Raw genomic sequence first — 17,692 nt, forward strand, 5'->3', positions numbered from 1 at the left:
GTGATCATCTGTGTAGTGCAACTACATCACATTTGTAAGGCCTAAAACTTTAATGTATTTTATTTAAAAAAATGAGTTTTACCTTTTTTAGATGCTACTGTGTTGCATCTATCAATAATAGATATAAAGACTAGTACAGTTTGATTGATGCATATTTATCCAACTAAATTAATAAATTATTGATACATGTCTCAGGATTCCCAGACTGAAAAAGTTTTTTTATGTCAACAATCTGACCATTTTTGTATTTAACAAAGTTGTTTAATATTAATTTACTTTTTTTCGTTTCTGGATGTTGAGGGTTTTGACTACACTGTTTTGGGATATAAAGAAACTCCTCCCGTTTTCAGGTGAATAACTATTAATCCACATATACCTAACTACCCTATCCAACCTAACTAGTAATCGGACCTCAAAATTAGGTTAGTTAGGTTATCGTAGATTAATAGTTAGTCACTTTAAAGTGGGGAGTTTCTTTAGCTCAAGGTACATGGTGTAGTCAAAACACTTAGAGTAGGAAAAGTACATCAACTAAAATTAAAATAGTTACCTATTCTTCCCAATTATGAACTTCAAAAAGAAAGGTTTACAATGTTTAGTTTTCTAGTTGTAACAAAGTTTTACTTTTTTTATGAAAAACTGTTTAGATAGGGACCAACAAACCAAATATCTAAGGAATTGTGGAACTGTATAGTTTTATTATTTACTATTATTGTTCAGATTAAACTAATAGAATCATATACTTTCGGAGGTTAAGTTTAGAAATGCAAACTATCTAATAAGCATTTGATATTCACTTTTTTAGTTTTATAAATGGACTTGATAAAGTTAAAACATTGAAGTATATCTGCATTCTATTTTCATACCTGAGCAGTTCAAATAAAACTACCAAGGAATATTCTATTGAGAATCTAACTTTCCATGTCTTATGTAATTATCTACTTCTTTCATGAGATCTAATTTACGTCACTATACTATTAAGTTGTACTACGTATTGTAAGTACTATTAACATACCATTTGTACGAATATGAAACTGTGGTACCAAGGATGATGAACATTAAAATAAAACCACATTTTAAATCTTTGCAGTATTTATTTACAATATTGCTAATACAAAAGTGTAAAATCAATGTTGAGAATAGTACTATTGTATTTACAGTTCTTCAACATTTTCATACAAAATGTGTAAGATAATCTGAACAGTGACCTTGTAAGATGTATTTTTATCGAATGTACAATAATCTTTTACATTTTTCCTATATGAACTTATTAGGTAGTTTACAACAACATGAGTTTTTACAAATATTGTGACACTTTTCTACCAGTCTACAAATAAATACGAAAATAGATAACAAGTTGTAAGTTGTTCCATTTTGTTTGAACATTCCAATTCTGTAAAACTCACTATCTGTGTCCATTCTAACTGAATAGAGTTTTAAGTAAACACGTAGCAAGACATGGACGGTAACAATCATATATCCACAGCCAAATATCACCTCTTATCAGTTGGTCCCTGCGAAAATTAGGTTTCAGAAATTTTTTTCTGAATCCACAACAAAAGTTGTTTGCAAGTCTACGTATCTCAAGCTCCTTGAACAACTCGTTTATCTGTCGTGTCTTCTCCCTTGGATGCTTGAAGGGGGGAGGGTGGGGGAACCCATCCTCCGAAAGCAGATTCTAGCTCCTTAGCGACGGCAAACACTAAACGATCTTGGTGCTTGTTGGCAGCCACCTACAACAAATTTTGTTATGAGAAACAAAGCAGCATGTGTCTCAAAAAAGAATTTCAATAATTCATTTTAAAAAGCTTTTATATGCATTGTTTGAATTATTTATAGTTTAATTACATTTTCATTAGGATAAGTAGAGATGACTGAGGACAAATAATTTAAGTAGTGGCGATGTAGAAATAAATAATGCTGAGTGAAGAAATAGGAAATTCAAACATAACAACGTGGAAATTAATCTTTTGAGAATTGGCTTTAAATGGCACTAGGGTCCTTGAATGGTGTAATGTGTGTTATGTGTGTTATGGCTTATTCTACCTTCAAGATTGACATAAACTGCCCAGTTTTTTACCTTTCGTAGACATAAACATGATCTGAGTTGTAGCACATCCTTATCCATCCCCTCTTATCTAACCATTTATCTAATATTGATACAATTAATTGATAGTTTATGAAGACTACAATTTAGGATGCTTGGTTTATTTGAAAAGAAGTGGAGAATAGTATAAAATTTAGGCGGTTTGAGGGTAAGCGATTCCATTCCCCTCCGCATCACCCCAAATTTGAAACAACAGCCGACAGTTGATCAGCTGATATATACATTAAGCTTAAAAAAGTCATGGGGGAACTTAGTAAACTTTCCCCTCAAAACGCCTAAAATTTGTAAAAGTACCATAATTAACAGCTTATTAAGGTTTGGAACTTTAAAACTGTTTCAATATTGTCTGGGATTTTGACTACAAAAATTGTTAAATGTACTCTTGTACTTTTTGAACTTCAGTCTGCTGATTCCCTATCCTTTTGACATGTGCTCTAGTAGGTAAATTTACCTAATTTTTTCCTTCTTGATTTCAATGTACAAACAATTCACCAAACTAAATCTACCCACCTGGAACCCTGTAGGTCTGCCGTCCTTAGCCAGTCCTGTAGGACAAGAGCAAGTAGGAAGTTCTATCAGGTTGAAAAGCGTGCAATAACCAATGTTGAGAAGCTTGTAGTAGAACTGGAGGTGGAAGTTAGTCATATCGTGGAATGTGGGGTACAAGAATACACCATCATCCTTCAACATATCCTGGAACAAAATTGTGTGTTTTATCATTATTGTGTGTTTGAAAATTGCTGTTAAAAATATGATAAATCCAGACAAAGTGATCACATCAGCATTACATAAATACATATATGACAAAGCTTAACCATGGAGTACGAGGTGGAATGTGGGTCGTGTGGTGTCTACTCTTAAGCCAAGATTAGTCCAGGTCCAGGTGTATATGGCTGTGGCGACTAGCGCCACGTCTTGGGAAGCTCCTGCTCTCTAGGAGCATATACTTCTCGTCTGCTGTGGGTCCAAGCCCTGGTAGCTCAGCTACCTGTAGACGTCAACGTCGTTCTGGGAGTTAGTCGTCGATCCGGGGGCGGAGCTGGGGAACATCCTCAGCGACCAGGTCCCTGATGTGTTCCCACGGAGAAACATCCGCCGTCTCTTCAAGTCTCGCTCGAAGGCCGTCGACGAAGTCTCGGAGAGTTGTCACTGCTGTGGAGTCCCTGATGACGGAGTTCCTCACGTACCAGGGTGAATCTGTCGCCTGCCGAAGAGCCTTGCTCTGGACGACGAGCAGCCTCCGTCTAGCGGTTCTGCAGGTGAGGTGGTACCATGCAGGGGCTGCGTACGTGAGGACAGGCCGAAGCAGGGCCGTGTAGAGTCGGACTCTTGCAGCCGTTGACAACTTCCGTGACCTGAGCAGCGGGCGGATGGCGCCAAGACCTTGGTGGAGACCGTGGTGTGGAGGTCGCCCGTCCAACGGAGACCCTGAAGCGGCGAGCGGTCAGGTAGCTCTTGATGAGCCTGTAGATCGAGCCGGGTAGAGGGGAGGACGCCAGCTTGTAGAGAAGCCCCTCGTGCCAGACCCGGTCGAAGGCTTTGCTCACGTCGATCAGGACTGAGGTCGAGTGGTGCTTCCGTTCCATCGCTCCAGCGATGGTGTTAAGGACCCGCCGCAGCTGGAGGGTGGTGGAGTGGCCCCGCCTGAAGCCGTACTGCTCAGTCCTGATCGAAGAGAAGAACTCCTCGGGGAATCTCGCCAGGATGATCCGCTCCAGCATCTTGGAGAGCACAGGCAGGAGGGAGATCGGCCTGTGGTTCTCGGGGAAGATGTGGTCCTTGCCGGGCTTGGGGATGAGGATGACGTTCGCCAACTTCCAGGTGTCAGGGAAGTGGGCCAGCCTCACGCAGGAGTTGAAGAGGCAGGTGATCACGACAATCACCCAAGCCGGCAGGTTCTTCAGTGCTGGAGTCCCGAGGGAGTCCGGTCCAGGGGCCTTCTTCGGACGGAGTAGAGCGATGTGGCCCTTCACCTCGCTGACGGTCACGTGGGGGATGTCTTCTTCGTCGGAGTCCGGCTCGTAGGTCTCTACGAAGTCGTCCACAACCTCGCAGAAGTCCTCGTCGTAGACGTCTGGGTGTGGGGAAAATTGGTCTTCCAGCGAGTCTGCGGAAGTACCGTACCTAACAAGTACGGTTACTAATCTTGGCTGTGACGACCAAGCCAAGATTAGTAACCGTACTTGTTAGGTACGGTACTTAGGATAATCGTTTACGTTCATTGACTAACCCATTAATTCTACATGGGACTGGGCATGTTGCAGAAATGTACACAGAGACTATAGAAATTTGGACGTGAACCAAAGCAAGACCATTAACAGACCTAGATGCCATTTGTCATTTGTTGGACTATCAATTAATGGTCTTATCTAACAAAAGGCCAACGTAAGATAGTAATAAGACCAGGGTTTGGACCATTCTTTTACAAAAGAACTTAGGAAATGCCACTGGGGTGGATAAACTCAAAAAAATATGATGCTACATTTACAAAATATAATAATCCACTCGTAAAACATATTAGTTATATACCCATTTTTTCCTACTTCTTAAACTGAATCCAAAAAATATTTATGAAATGTTATTCTAGCATCAACATAATATTTTAGCCCACTAGAATCAGCCCACTCTCATCTAAACTAAAATTTTAAAAGTACACTATGGCTTTGTAAATGCTAACTTACATCAAATTTTTCAATGAGTGTCTTCTTGGTCTGAAGCATTTCTTGGAACTCCTTGTCCGAGATACTATCTGCGTATTTCTTTATGGGCCCATAAACAAAAGGTGGATGCGTGTGATTCGTGCAACCAAAGACATACTTCATGTAGGTCAGGATCACACTGTTCCATTCCTGTATAGAAAAGAAATTTCAGAAATCTCATCTTGACCTCCTGAAAATACCCTTCCTCAAAACGCTTGAATATTGTCATTGAGCTCAAAGATTCCCTCCAATCCAGAAGTATCGCTTACGTTTAACAGGATTGGAATATTTGCATTTCAGAAACTACATACAAGCTGTATACGCATCAAGTATGGTTAAGCAAAACCTTCTATTAAACCAATAGTTTATTTGGATTAACCTGAGAGGTTTTTGACACTGTTTTGCTTAGCGTTCGAATTCAGCCTTCATTTTCTCATAGCTAAATTATTTAGCAATTCACTTTAAGTGTTTTATCATGGCTCTCAAATAAAATTATTTGTAAAGTCAACATAATTAGTTATGGGATACCTTCTTTATAGTTTTGTACGGGTAGATGAAATTAGGCAGTACAATAATAACTATTAACTATACAAAAAGTAATTTAAATAATAAGTTAATACTGGTTTAGGTACAGTGCTTGCAGATTATGAACTACTATATTGAATGGAAATCCGTGCATTGGAAATTGGATTAGCGATTTATTGCAAACTATCTTACTTCAGGATTGTCTTCAGTCTTTTGGTAAACTGTGTGACATGATTTCATCCGTAACATTACAACTCCTGCAACCTGAAAAACTTCTTCAATTTCCTTGATTGAAACCTGCAACAAGATAATTACTACTGTAGGTACTTAACAAATTCTTATATTAGAATTGAAAAATGTACTTTCTATTTCGATTTTGAATCACCATTAATGATTTTGATACACTTGTGATTATGCCATGTAGGAATACTTAGAAAAATCACTAGATCAGTGAATGAAATTGCAATGGACTTCCAATAATTTTGGCAGGGTTAAGAACAGCCCCATGCCGGATTACTAGAAATTAAAGACTATAAGGTGGCTTAAAATTCTTTGTTGTAGCCCCAGAACTGATATATATATTAAATTGGTTTTACATTACCTTCATCAGTTCCAAATTTCAATCTATTTGGAAATGATGAAAGTAATTTAAAACCAATTTCACATCAGGTGGCTACAACTCTGAATGTCACTAAAGGATGTGCCATGTTAGTGAATACAGTCCTAACTGTGATGTTATTGAGATAAAACTGTATTAGGAATAACAAGGTTAACTAACACAACCGTTACTCAAAATCAGACCAACATAAATATAATCTCCTTTAGGATAACATTATTAAGGTAACAGGCATTCCTAACTGTGGGATGTTGGACTAACAGATGTTCACTGTGTATTTGTTCACAGAGACAAAATCCCACTTGTGTTCAGGTAGATTAGTCAAACTTATGGCTGTCCAGGCTATCCATTTTTCACACAAAACTGGTACATATGAAAGGGAGTCTACTGAGAGTATAAAATGGCAGTAAGTTCTAAGAAAATTAAATTGAAAGCATTGCATTTATCAAAGTGAAAGATTGGAAACCCCTTTGCACAAAATTCTACTGATTCACTTCCCTACCAACCTCCTGTGCTATGATATTGTACTTGTTGGCAAAGTGAGCGACCGCTCGTCTCATTGCTGTCTTCAACTCAGGATGAACTTTGTTTGTGAGCACTGAAGGATCTTCTTCCATGTAATACACTTTTATCTTCTTTAGATCCACCTACAACATTTTGCCTGTTTAGCTTTCATTTGATATTTTGTCCCCCCATGGATGCAGATTTTAATGTAAAAAGTACACACTTTTTTCTTGCATTTATTAAAATTAAAGTAAAAAAAAACGTCTTAACAACTTAATTATTTTTTAATAAGAGATTGACTTGAGAAGTCAAAAGGGATTATTTTACTTAAATTTTATTTTAGTTTCTATCCATGAGAATTAGTAGCCTATAACAATATTAAAGATTGTACAAAAAAAAGACGTTAAAGAATGAAATGTTTCAAGTGAGTAGTTCTAAACTTGAAATTGTTGTTGAAATCAATGTTTTGTAAAATTTATGGTTTTTGGACATCAATAAACCGGGACTGGTAATTTTAAGAATTAAATAGATAAACAGCAATTTTATCTGTATAGTGAGTAAATATAACAAGAGCAATAATTTCAGAGCATCCGGAGTAAAAAAAATAAACACTCATCCGTCACTCTTCCTTCACAGCTATAGTGTAACTTACCAATAAACAATCCCTTGAAAACACAATTTCTGTCAAACACAACCATCTTGATGTTCTAGTTGGTCTGAAAGATGGCACCGTAGTGGGCCAAAATACATTACCACCTATATAAAAATATTAAGTATATAGATACAGAAATTGTATTTTCATCATGTGAGTCTTTTATAAAAACACGTTGTACAATAATTGTTAAGAGGTTTATTGTCTCTTCACAAAATTTAGTAGGGTTAAGGAAAAGCTTTCATGGGTTCTCCTAACACTTTTTGCTCTATCTACATATCAGCTGATTAGCTAGTTAGGGTGAGTTGGAGATCGCTTCCACCCAAACCACCTAAATTTTGTGAATGGAGTATAGTGGCTAATGTCAATAAAGTGATATGGTAAATAATTTTCTTCAACTACTTGGCCTAAAGTCATTACCGGTTCATCGAGTCTAAGAAAGTCTCGTTTCTCAGGATCGCTGATGGATCTCATATACAGAGGAAGATCCTCCGCATATCTACACATCGGAGCGATCGAGAAGAAGTTAGCCCAATCAGGATCTTCTGACACTGGAATGTGTCCGTCAATACCCGTGTAGCCTGGAACATTTCCGTAATGAGGCTGGAGCACACAAAAGAGGTGATTTTAGCATAACACTTCTAAAAGAGAAAGTGGACAATGTACAGTGCTTTTCGTCAAATGCAAAGGAAATTGCACGTATAGTATAGAGTCACTATTTAGGGACAAATCAAGCTCAAAAGTTGGCAGCCTTACTTCCTTTACTTCATTACCAATCAGCTGATATGCTATGGCGTTATTGTCTTTACACAGCACACTCACAAAATGTATGCAATAAATTCCCTATCAAACTGAACCATGTAGATGCATATCAGGTTATTAAGTAAAAGAAAATCAGGGCTGCCACATTATAAGCTTGTTTTGTTTCTAAACAGTGACTCTTTAATCTTGTAATTTTGGTTGAGTTTGAAAAAAGGAAACAACTCTGTGTAAGACATTTTATAAGGACAGCATATTGCCATGAAAAGAAAGGATGGGAACTTTCCAATCCGTTCATAGAAAGATTTATATTTTAATTTAATATCAGACCATTTCAAATGAATCATTTTATACCCTTAATGACAAATACAAATCTTGAATCTTTACGATATATTGAAACAATTTCAAATGGCTTTAAAAATAGCTGCCTTGCGTTTAAATAAAGCTTTGACAGATTCTGATTAACACATAAAAGTTCAATTATTATAAAGCTTCATCAATCATCAGTAGTTTCACTACGCACCAGGAGTTGGTTTGTGTCCGTAAACACCACAGAACAGAGCTGGTATTCGTCCTGAACCTCCGATGTCTGAAGCTAGGCCAATAACTGAAGCTCCTGCACCTAGCAAAGATGCCTGAACAATACACATTGCATGAGTTGTTAAAACTAAGTTGAATTCAATGTAATTTTTTTCATGCAGTACCAGTAATTTGAAATTTTCTGTTCATATTTGTATTTCAAATTCTGCTAATATCAATTAAGCATGGTAAGACTGTTTATGTGATATATCTTTCCCAACTCATATAATATTTCAAACTTAAAGCTCGGTCCACATTCTCACATGCTCAATTATCTCAAAGAAAAATATTTTTAACATGTGAATATTTCAAGAGAAGACACAGTTTTTTTATTTAACAGTGTATGTAAAGTCTTAGAATTTATTTATAGTATAATATTATAAGATTTCCCATCCCACCTCTCCCCCAGAAGAGCCGCCAGCAGTTCTCCTGATGTCGTAGGGGTTGTTGGTGCGTCCCGTCACATTGTTGTATGTCTCCCAGCTCATGCAGACTTCCGGAGTGTTTGACACCAAAAGAGGGATCACTCCGGCCTCCTTCAGTCTCCGAACAAAACTAGCGTCCGCTGCGGCCACTCTCTCCTTGGGCTTCACTCTACCTGCGTTGTGGCTCATACCTGAAAGTGATGAAAGATTGACATAGAAGAATGGAAACATGCAAGGGTCTTATATTTTATGCTATATAATTGCCTCACTCTTACCTAGGAGCAAGCTAGTCTAGTAATAGAGATCAGAGCTTTGGGTTCGGAGGTCCAAAGTTCAAACTGTGCAATTCACCAGTTATTGCTTTAGCTATGAATGCTGTGGCTCTCCTACACCTAGCCTGAAGTAAAACGTTCTGTGCTCAAGCAATTCTGAGCTCAAGCAAACGCCCTAGAATATTAAGGCAGGACAAAATATGTTCTTATAAATAATGTTCTCACATACCCAGAATGTATGTTAGTTTAACAATTTATTCATGGATCAATAAATACATAGTTGTTATTGGCTACAATATATACCCAAAACATATTGAATTTATTGATACAATTAATTAACTTATGAGATCCAAGGGGCAAAAGAAGGCGTGAGTGACTTATGAGCTGCACACCACCAGCTCATTCTACCACGACACTGGAAGGGTCGCGAACAAGAAACTCCACCGATCCACAAGATCGCGTCCGTTTCTTACAATATATTGTACTGAAAAAAAAAAACATCCTGTTTTGATGAAATTGGGTATAAACCTGTGAAGCTGTGTTGATTTAAAACACTATATTAACTTGAATGCAGCAGCCAACCTAAGTACTCGTTTAACTAATACTTATATATAATACGTGAAGGCGATTTCTACGAAACACTACTCCTCCGTTAATAATGGATGGATTTTTACAAACGATGTGTCAAAATTAAGTATTTTTTGTGTAGACACCCCCTTTCACCAATTCCTGTAATAAAAGTCCTCGGGCTTCGCCCCACAGGCCATCAAAATCCCAATGTATTTCTTATGAAGAAAAGATTTTGTTTACGTAAACAGACGAATTATTTGTGTTAATTACAGCTGTTCATAGTAAACACATGATACACACAACAGCTTTCGTATTCAGAGTGAGTTCGTTTTCAGTTTTGATAGCTGGAGTGGATTGATTGATTAAATCATCTTTGAGTTGGCTCTTTTAAGTAGTCGGAAATCGCGACTGTTATTAGTTTTGAACGCCTGTTGCCTGTAAAACTTTGCAATTGCTCAAATTCGAGCAACAGATGCACTAGTGTTATTTTAAAATAAGGAAAAAAGCTGACTGAAGGAAATATTTTGACGAAAATGTAATCAGACAAATGGAAATTTGGTTAATCTGTAAGTTTGCTGCGTTTTCTTGTGGAGATATTTTTGTGTTTTTAGACTTTTTTATCAGTTGATTTTCTAAAATGACATGGAATGGAATATTATTTACAAGCTAAAAAATAACAAGAATTAGGTCCGATTATAGAATGTAGCGAATTAATTAATGCTTTTGAGTTGTAGGATTTTTAGAGGCAGCAGCCAGTTGCAGAACATTTTCCTCTATCAAACAAACATATAATCTTATAACCAATAAATAATGGCAAAGTCAAGGTGAACACAGGCAAACATCAAGAAATAACCTCCACCTAGAATCGATAGATCGTATACCGTACTTCACTTTCACTAGTTTTCTCTCAATGAAAATGTCCACATTATTTTAAAGATACACTTGTAAATATTCTATTTTTGTAAAACCTATTGAAAAAGTAAAACTCAGTCCATATAGTATCATTAGTTAATTTAATTGAAAAGTATTTAATGTTGGAATGTAAACGGATAACCTTTTGAAGAACCCAAGTAAAAATAATTCAATAATATAGTGTTTGTTATGGTTTGTCAAAGTTATGTGATTTTTTTAGATGTATGTACACAAATGTTAAATGATGACTTGAGCGGATCCATTTTTTATCAACTTTTAGATTTTTCTAAATCAATTTAATCAATACATTACTTGATCTAACTAAAGAAGTATTAGTGGTCCCATCTCTTGGGCCCATAGCGTGTTTCATGCAAACTGCGGGCCTGGGGGGTCATCCGCTACAAAGGACGAGTCAGAGCTGAGACAGGAAATCTGCTATGTGTATAACAATTAAAGATAAAACTTTTGAAAAAAACACCCATCATTTTTACTCACCCTGCACGGCAATGCTCTCCTTGATGGTGATAGGGACTCCAAACAACGGTCTGTCCTTCTTGAGCTGGTCAGGATTGTAAACTCCCGAGGCTAACTGCAAATCTACAGTTCTAGCCTCTTGTAGCGCTTGTTCAAACCTGTCCTGTACAACAGCGTTGAGTAGAGGGTTGACTGCCTTCACCCTGGCGATGTACGCTTGGACCACCTCCTCGCAGCAAACCTGCATAAAACCATGAATAACTTCACAGCAGATTTTGTTATGGGTAATCAAATTTGTTCACTCGGAGCACCTCCTAGGACAAAAACAACCACGTGAAGGTGTAAAACGTGATAAATCACAATTTTTTTGGTGCAGATGATCAAAATTTGCCAAAATGGTGTAAACCGCTAAAACTCAATAAAATAGGAAATTTCTATTACTTCTCTGTTCCGTATTTTGTCAGCCAATGACGTGGCGCTGTGAAGTAGTAGATTGTTGTCTATGGCCGGCAGTGGCGTCTTCTTACGGAATACGGCCATCAGTCTCGAGTACGGCCACACGGTTAACCTCAGTAACCAGACTAGCGTCCGCATCACGTACTTGGAAAACTTGCCCCACATCTGCAACAATATGTACAATAATGTAGTTGGAATAACACGAACACAGACATAAAGGGAATAAAGCATGTGAAAGAGGTTGGGTTGTATGGAATAAGCTGAAGTCCATCTTTTAATTTCGAAACTGTCTGAACCCAGCTGTTCTTGATCCCCAGCTGGCTTTTAATAAATGGCCCTGGGTGAATAAAAGCTGGTATTTTTAGTGTAGCTAAACAATGAATCCCACGATATTCTACAACCATTCTTCGATCATATTTTAGGTCAAAGTATGCCGAGTTGCACATCCCGATTAGTAATGTAATGGAGATGAACAATTTTAAAAGAAACACAGTTGAGTTCCTAAGATATCATTGATGATTGTAGGGTACGTAAACATTTGACGTTACTTCCCAGTGTTTCCCAGCAAGCGAACTGGTCTAGTAGTAGAGTGCCAAGTTTGGGTCACTGAAGTCTTGGCAACAATTTAATGGCATAGTAATGAAATAATTCCATGAACCTCAAGACCTTATCTGGAATAATGTGTAAAACTGATCCAGACTAGAGCGTTAAGTCCAAAGATGTGAAAGTACCTACAAAAATATATCACATAGCATTCAGGGCCTTTTCACTTTCATGATAAGGCTACAAGAAAGATTTGAAACTGATATCTTACAAACGGTTATGAAATTTTTTTTAATATGTAATTTTTAGGAGGCAAGTAGGCTAAATCTCATTTAACTTATGGGGATTCTCATTAAGTTATACATTAAATTAATAATTTATTAGAATTAACTGCTTACGTATTTTGTAAAAATATTTTTTTAAGGAGAATATCTTAAGACAAAAATTATTCTTCTCACCTAAGGGGCTTTGATTGTAACATTTTCGGGTTCAAATCGCGCCAATCACCTAAGCCTATAACTTTTAGCTACTCTGGCATTGAATGCTACTGGTATGTGATGCCACGGCCCACTAAATCTAGCCTGAAGTAAAACAGTTTTTATCTACAGGCACAGTGAAAGAGCTACCCCCTAAAGTACGAAAAAATATAAATATATAAATATTTTTAAGGGAACGAGTAGTACATACAAAATACGTTATCGTGTAATTAAATGAAAAAACCCGTTTGTCAAAGAAATAAAATCAATGAATATTGTCAATGAAAATTCCGTGTTTCACCCATTCTCCCATGTAAATGCTAAAGTAGCGACAAAGCACCCCCATGCCCGACACTTTCCCCATGCAGGTAATTATCACTTTGTCCTGTTTGTCGTCCGCTTGTAGCCTACAGGATGTTCCTGTATCCCTGGCCTGTTTCCGGTAAATACGTCACACTTGGCTTACTTCCTCCGCGACACGAAGTAGACCACGAAGGACGTTTTTATAATCTAAGATGATTTTTAGTAGTCTAATATAAATAAATAAATTTAGGATTAAATCCATCCTGCATTCGTTCCTTTACAGAAAAGTAACTTATAAACTTGTTCGTCTAATAAATCTGGATGAGGACGTCAAAAAGTAATACATTTTCTTACTTAAAAATTCATCCGCTGGTTTTGCGGAGGAAAACAGTCCCGATTGATAAAAATGTTACTTCATCGTTATCAAAGTGTTTATGTGTTTACTAATCATGTAAAATTGTATATATCCCTAAAACCCCTTAATATTTCTTCCTTTATACACATAAAGACAAAGTTGACAAATTCGTATTATTGTGTTGGCGGAGTGATACATGTTACTGTACTTCTAAATAACGGTATCAGCTGTTCGTATACAATAGCAGAACAATACGGAAATAATTTGGGTGCTAATTTATAAAGCTAAACGATGTATGCAATGTAGTCTTGAGATTTAGTTATCAGCGCAGTGTAACGAAAATCATCGAACCAGAAGTGTCTTTTCAACCTCGGTGCTTTTTTGAGCTCATATCAAAAAGAGTACTGTACCTAACTTTAGGCTCTAAAGGGTTTCTTCTTAAATAACAAGTAATTGATTTGTAATATTTGAGGGCAATAACCATTATGTTAATTTAATTTCGTCGTCTCATTTTAGTCACATGACATGGGTGGTGATCGCAGTGATCAAATCAAATCAAATCAAAACATACTTTATTTCCAAAAATATTGCAGAATATAAATTATAACATAACTTCCAGTGAAACAGATTACTATTGCATAGATAAAAATAATTAAATATAAAAATACATGTAAACTTAATAATAACAACAAAGGATGTAAGGTCTCAGAGAAGCTATGTTGACATATACATTAAGGAAATAAGCCTACATGGGCTGGAAGCCTGTGCGTAGGCTCAGTCGCTATCAGTGACTTACGTTTTTGTTGGAAAACAAAAATATTCATATATATTCAGAAAATCTTAAAAAACAAATAATTTAATATAATTGTAAAACTATTCTGAGGCTAAATTAGTGATAGATCAGAGGTACTAGGAGTAGAGCGCAGGGCATCGGTCGCCGAGGTCACGGGTTCAGATCCCAAGTCGTCACCAATTATTGATTATATACAAGTGGTTATTCCACAAACTCTAGGCCTAGATTGAAGTACTGTAATGCTGTACAGTCACGAGCTAGAGCATAGTATAACAGTGATAAAAAAAAGGGCGCGGTCGGTCTCCAGACCAGCAATGACAATTAGCTATCATCCCAATACACTAACACTAATAACGAAGTAGCATACAGTATTCGGCAATTTAAAAATCTAAAAATTTATAACATTAAGATCTTTAAGTTTTCGGATAAAAATCATAAACAAAATGTTGCCATTGATGGACTGTTTGTCCATCTTCGTAATTGATTTACAAAACTACCTATAGAAAAAATCCATCATACAATATTTCCTTTACAGAAAAGTAACTTTAAACTTGTTTGTCTACTTCGATGTTGTCCTTGTAAAAATATCAGTGTCTGCTTGCTATCAATTCAACCTAGGTCGCCTAAGTCGGCTAAAAATCCTTGTTCCAATAGTTTACTTGTGTAGCTATCCTGTAGATTTTAGGTTTTGGTAAACAATTACGCTTTACCTACCATTTCTTACCATTCTACGTTAGATCCAATCAAGAGCAAACTGCAAGTGTCTCTTCGCTGCAAACAAAGAAATCATTTACACATTACTTAATCCTTCCTTGCTAAGCCTTTGTTTATTTTACACAACATAGGACATCCTCGTTGTAGCGTTGTAGGACGAGGCAGGATAATTAAACATATCCTGGGAGATCAACAACCGACAGTTGTCCTTGCCCGAGGTGTAGGAAGAGGGCGGAGAAAGCCAACAGCTGATTGCACTTTACGCAAGAAACGCCAAATGTATTTAGGACTATTGCAAGTTGTGGAATCATCTAATTTAAACTCTCCAAGCAAACTTCTCGTCTTAATTTTAACGACCTGTGAGTTAGAGGGTCATGGCATTATCCCTGGGAATCCATTGGTGCATGTCGGGATTTGAACTTGGGACCTCACGGACCGAAGCGCCGCGGAACCATTAGACCAACTCGCTCCCGCCTATACATAGGAAGGAGGTGAAAATTTTCTGTTGTGATAGAAACCACCGCATGAATAATAAAATATACGTATTGAAGTCAGGTGAAAATATAAATAAGACCAAATACTTTACTAAAACAGACTGTAAAAAGTTTCGTCAAAAATGTGTTTGGAACTTATTCAGAGCTGTCTGGGTGACAGTCCTCGCCTTCAAATGTGAAGGTGGCTGGTATCCAAAGCGAGATCGATTCTAGGCTTAAATGCCTTTTACAACTACAGCATTGGGCGGTCTATTAATGATGATATCGTTGCAATAGACTGCGCTATAAAATATTCATGCAAACATTTTATATCCATATTACAAACAAAATTTCAAAACAATGGTGTGCAAAAACTTCATATCCTTATTTGAACAAGTTTTTCGTTGTAAACGCTACATTGGCCAAATGAAAGCAATGTACCTGCAGTCAGGCTATGTACAAAAGGTCAAACATGTTTATGGTAGAAAAGATGTATCACGCTTCACTGACGGAGACGCAAACAAGTTATTTATTCGTTTCCGTGAACGCACCTTGATTCGTGCATTGAAAATATGCAGCTTGACCTTGCAATCAGCTGGCTTTATAGGGTGACGTCACTGCAAGTGGTAATAATGTATTTATGGTGGTATTTTTCAGGCCCATTTTATTTATCTTGTCTTCCTCAATACTTTATCATTGATTGTTGAAATATTCAATGCTAGTGCTTTACAATAAATGTTCGGTTTCAATTATACCATTTTCTTCCACTTTCTACAATTTCAAATAACTTTTTGAAGGAGTAAATAGTAAATATAATCATGATTCTGTTCTGCGGCGCTAGTGAGAAATGATAAATATAACAGTACCGTAGCTAAAACAAGGGGACAGTATGTACAGTATTATGTTACAGTTTGTTTTGGATGATACTATACAACTTACTTAATAGACAAACCATAAACAACATGTAAGCTAATTAGTAGGTTACATAATGTGAATATGTTTAGGTTATAAAGTATTTGTGACGAGGCACCGCTCATCAAAGGACGATTTTGGACAGAAACCATTGTATGTACAGGGAAAGCAAAATACAACGGAGACTACAAGTTTTTCGATTCAATACCATTGAAGTTTTTACTAATATAATTTCACATAGTTGTTGCTATTTATTCTTGGGGAATCCATTATAAGAATATGTGAACGGCAGGGTTAAGCTTAATTTCAACAACATTTTTTGTCTTTGATTCAAAGAAGGACTGGTTAACTGTCGTAATGATAGATTGTCTGCTTCATCATCTTGCATGGAAGAGTAAGCTTAATTTGAGCAAATCAAGTGCTAGCTTTACAATAATAAATCATGCAATAAGTACAAAGCTCAAATCGTATTATGCAAGGTTCGTACTATGCAACGAACTAGAAACTAGAACTAGAGTAAAGAAACTACAACTTCCTCAGCAACCCAAGGATGGCAAGTTTCTTGCTGGCGTACTGACAACTAAAGCTTGCGAAGAAACAATAGCTATGAAGACTTCAATAAAAATGTCGGCGCCATTGTGATGTAATTAAACTGAGCTGGAACCGGTTTATCAACGACAGGGCGTGTACTAATCTCACACACAGCAAGGGCATGGCTATGATGAAGCAGTGACAGTTGGTATGTTAAGTATGCATAAAGGGTCTCGATCCCGGGAGTAGCTAGATCGATCCCAGGACATAAGGACCAATCCTAGGATAAACTTTTTGTAACTCATAAAATAAAATAAAATAAACTTAGAAATACAGAGATAATAAATACCTCGAAATATGTAGATATGTGTTCCCGATAATATTTCAGGTTAACAGGTTAACATATAACAATTGTAACGAATCAGAACTAAATGGTGGGCCAACTTAATAATATCAAATTTGAAAAAAGGTTTCGATTGCAAAACAACTATATAAGAGGAATAGCATTAAGGATATTAACCGCATTCCAAATCGATCAGCTGATTTTGTGAGCCCACAACAATGAAACAGTTTAGTAATAAACATTCGAATTTGTTATTTAGCTGTATTAATTTGAAACAGTTATGTAAATAAAACATAGAAAACTAATTTAAAACTATTTTGTTCAGATTTGTGGGAACTGTGGGGGACTCGGTGGCATTTGTTTACATAGGTTTTTTACACTTTAAAGTTTGTAGCGTGTTTGATATATCCGGTATGGTAATATTTTAAAATAGCAACTTTTCAAAACCCCACGACGCATTTGACGATAAATTTGTACACTTAGTTGGATTCTGTGTTTTCACTCGTTGGTGCAGGGGAATCGGTGATGGTAAGGTATGCGTAGTAAAATGGTAAAACTCGACACAGAGTATTCCTTCCTGATTTTGGCTCAACAAAGATTTTGTTACAGCCTAAGACCAAACAGCATAAGATGCTGGTCAGTGTATGTACATCAATAAAAATTTAGTTAGAGAGGACATTTCTTTAAACTTCTTTTTTT

At 36.7% G+C, this 17,692-nt stretch overlaps 1 protein-coding gene across 1 annotated transcript in view; it reads right to left on the reverse strand.

Annotated features, from left to right (window-relative positions):
• Positions 1 to 1,132: 1,132 nt before the first annotated feature.
• The window catches only part of LOC128991152 (fatty-acid amide hydrolase 2-A-like), a 40,994-nt gene continuing 24,434 nt past the window's right edge, over positions 1,133 to 17,692 (reverse strand). The window contains exons 3-12 of the mRNA XM_054413920.1: positions 11,536 to 11,715; positions 11,116 to 11,335; positions 8,840 to 9,057; positions 8,386 to 8,497; positions 7,524 to 7,684; positions 6,454 to 6,594; positions 5,524 to 5,628; positions 4,789 to 4,956; positions 2,618 to 2,800; positions 1,133 to 1,733 (exon numbers count right to left, since the gene is read on the reverse strand). Of these exons, the coding sequence (XP_054269895.1) occupies positions 1,584 to 1,733; positions 2,618 to 2,800; positions 4,789 to 4,956; positions 5,524 to 5,628; positions 6,454 to 6,594; positions 7,524 to 7,684; positions 8,386 to 8,497; positions 8,840 to 9,057; positions 11,116 to 11,335; positions 11,536 to 11,715 (1,638 nt within the window). The 3' untranslated portion in view covers positions 1,133 to 1,583. The remainder of the gene's footprint in view (positions 1,734 to 2,617; positions 2,801 to 4,788; positions 4,957 to 5,523; positions 5,629 to 6,453; positions 6,595 to 7,523; positions 7,685 to 8,385; positions 8,498 to 8,839; positions 9,058 to 11,115; positions 11,336 to 11,535; positions 11,716 to 17,692) is intronic.

Source organism: Macrosteles quadrilineatus, unplaced genomic scaffold, assembly GCF_028750875.1.
Source record: "Macrosteles quadrilineatus isolate MER2022 unplaced genomic scaffold, UCM_ALF_1.0 Scaffold_3__2_contigs__length_128488019, whole genome shotgun sequence".
Classification (NCBI taxonomy): Eukaryota; Metazoa; Arthropoda; class Insecta; order Hemiptera; family Cicadellidae; genus Macrosteles; species Macrosteles quadrilineatus.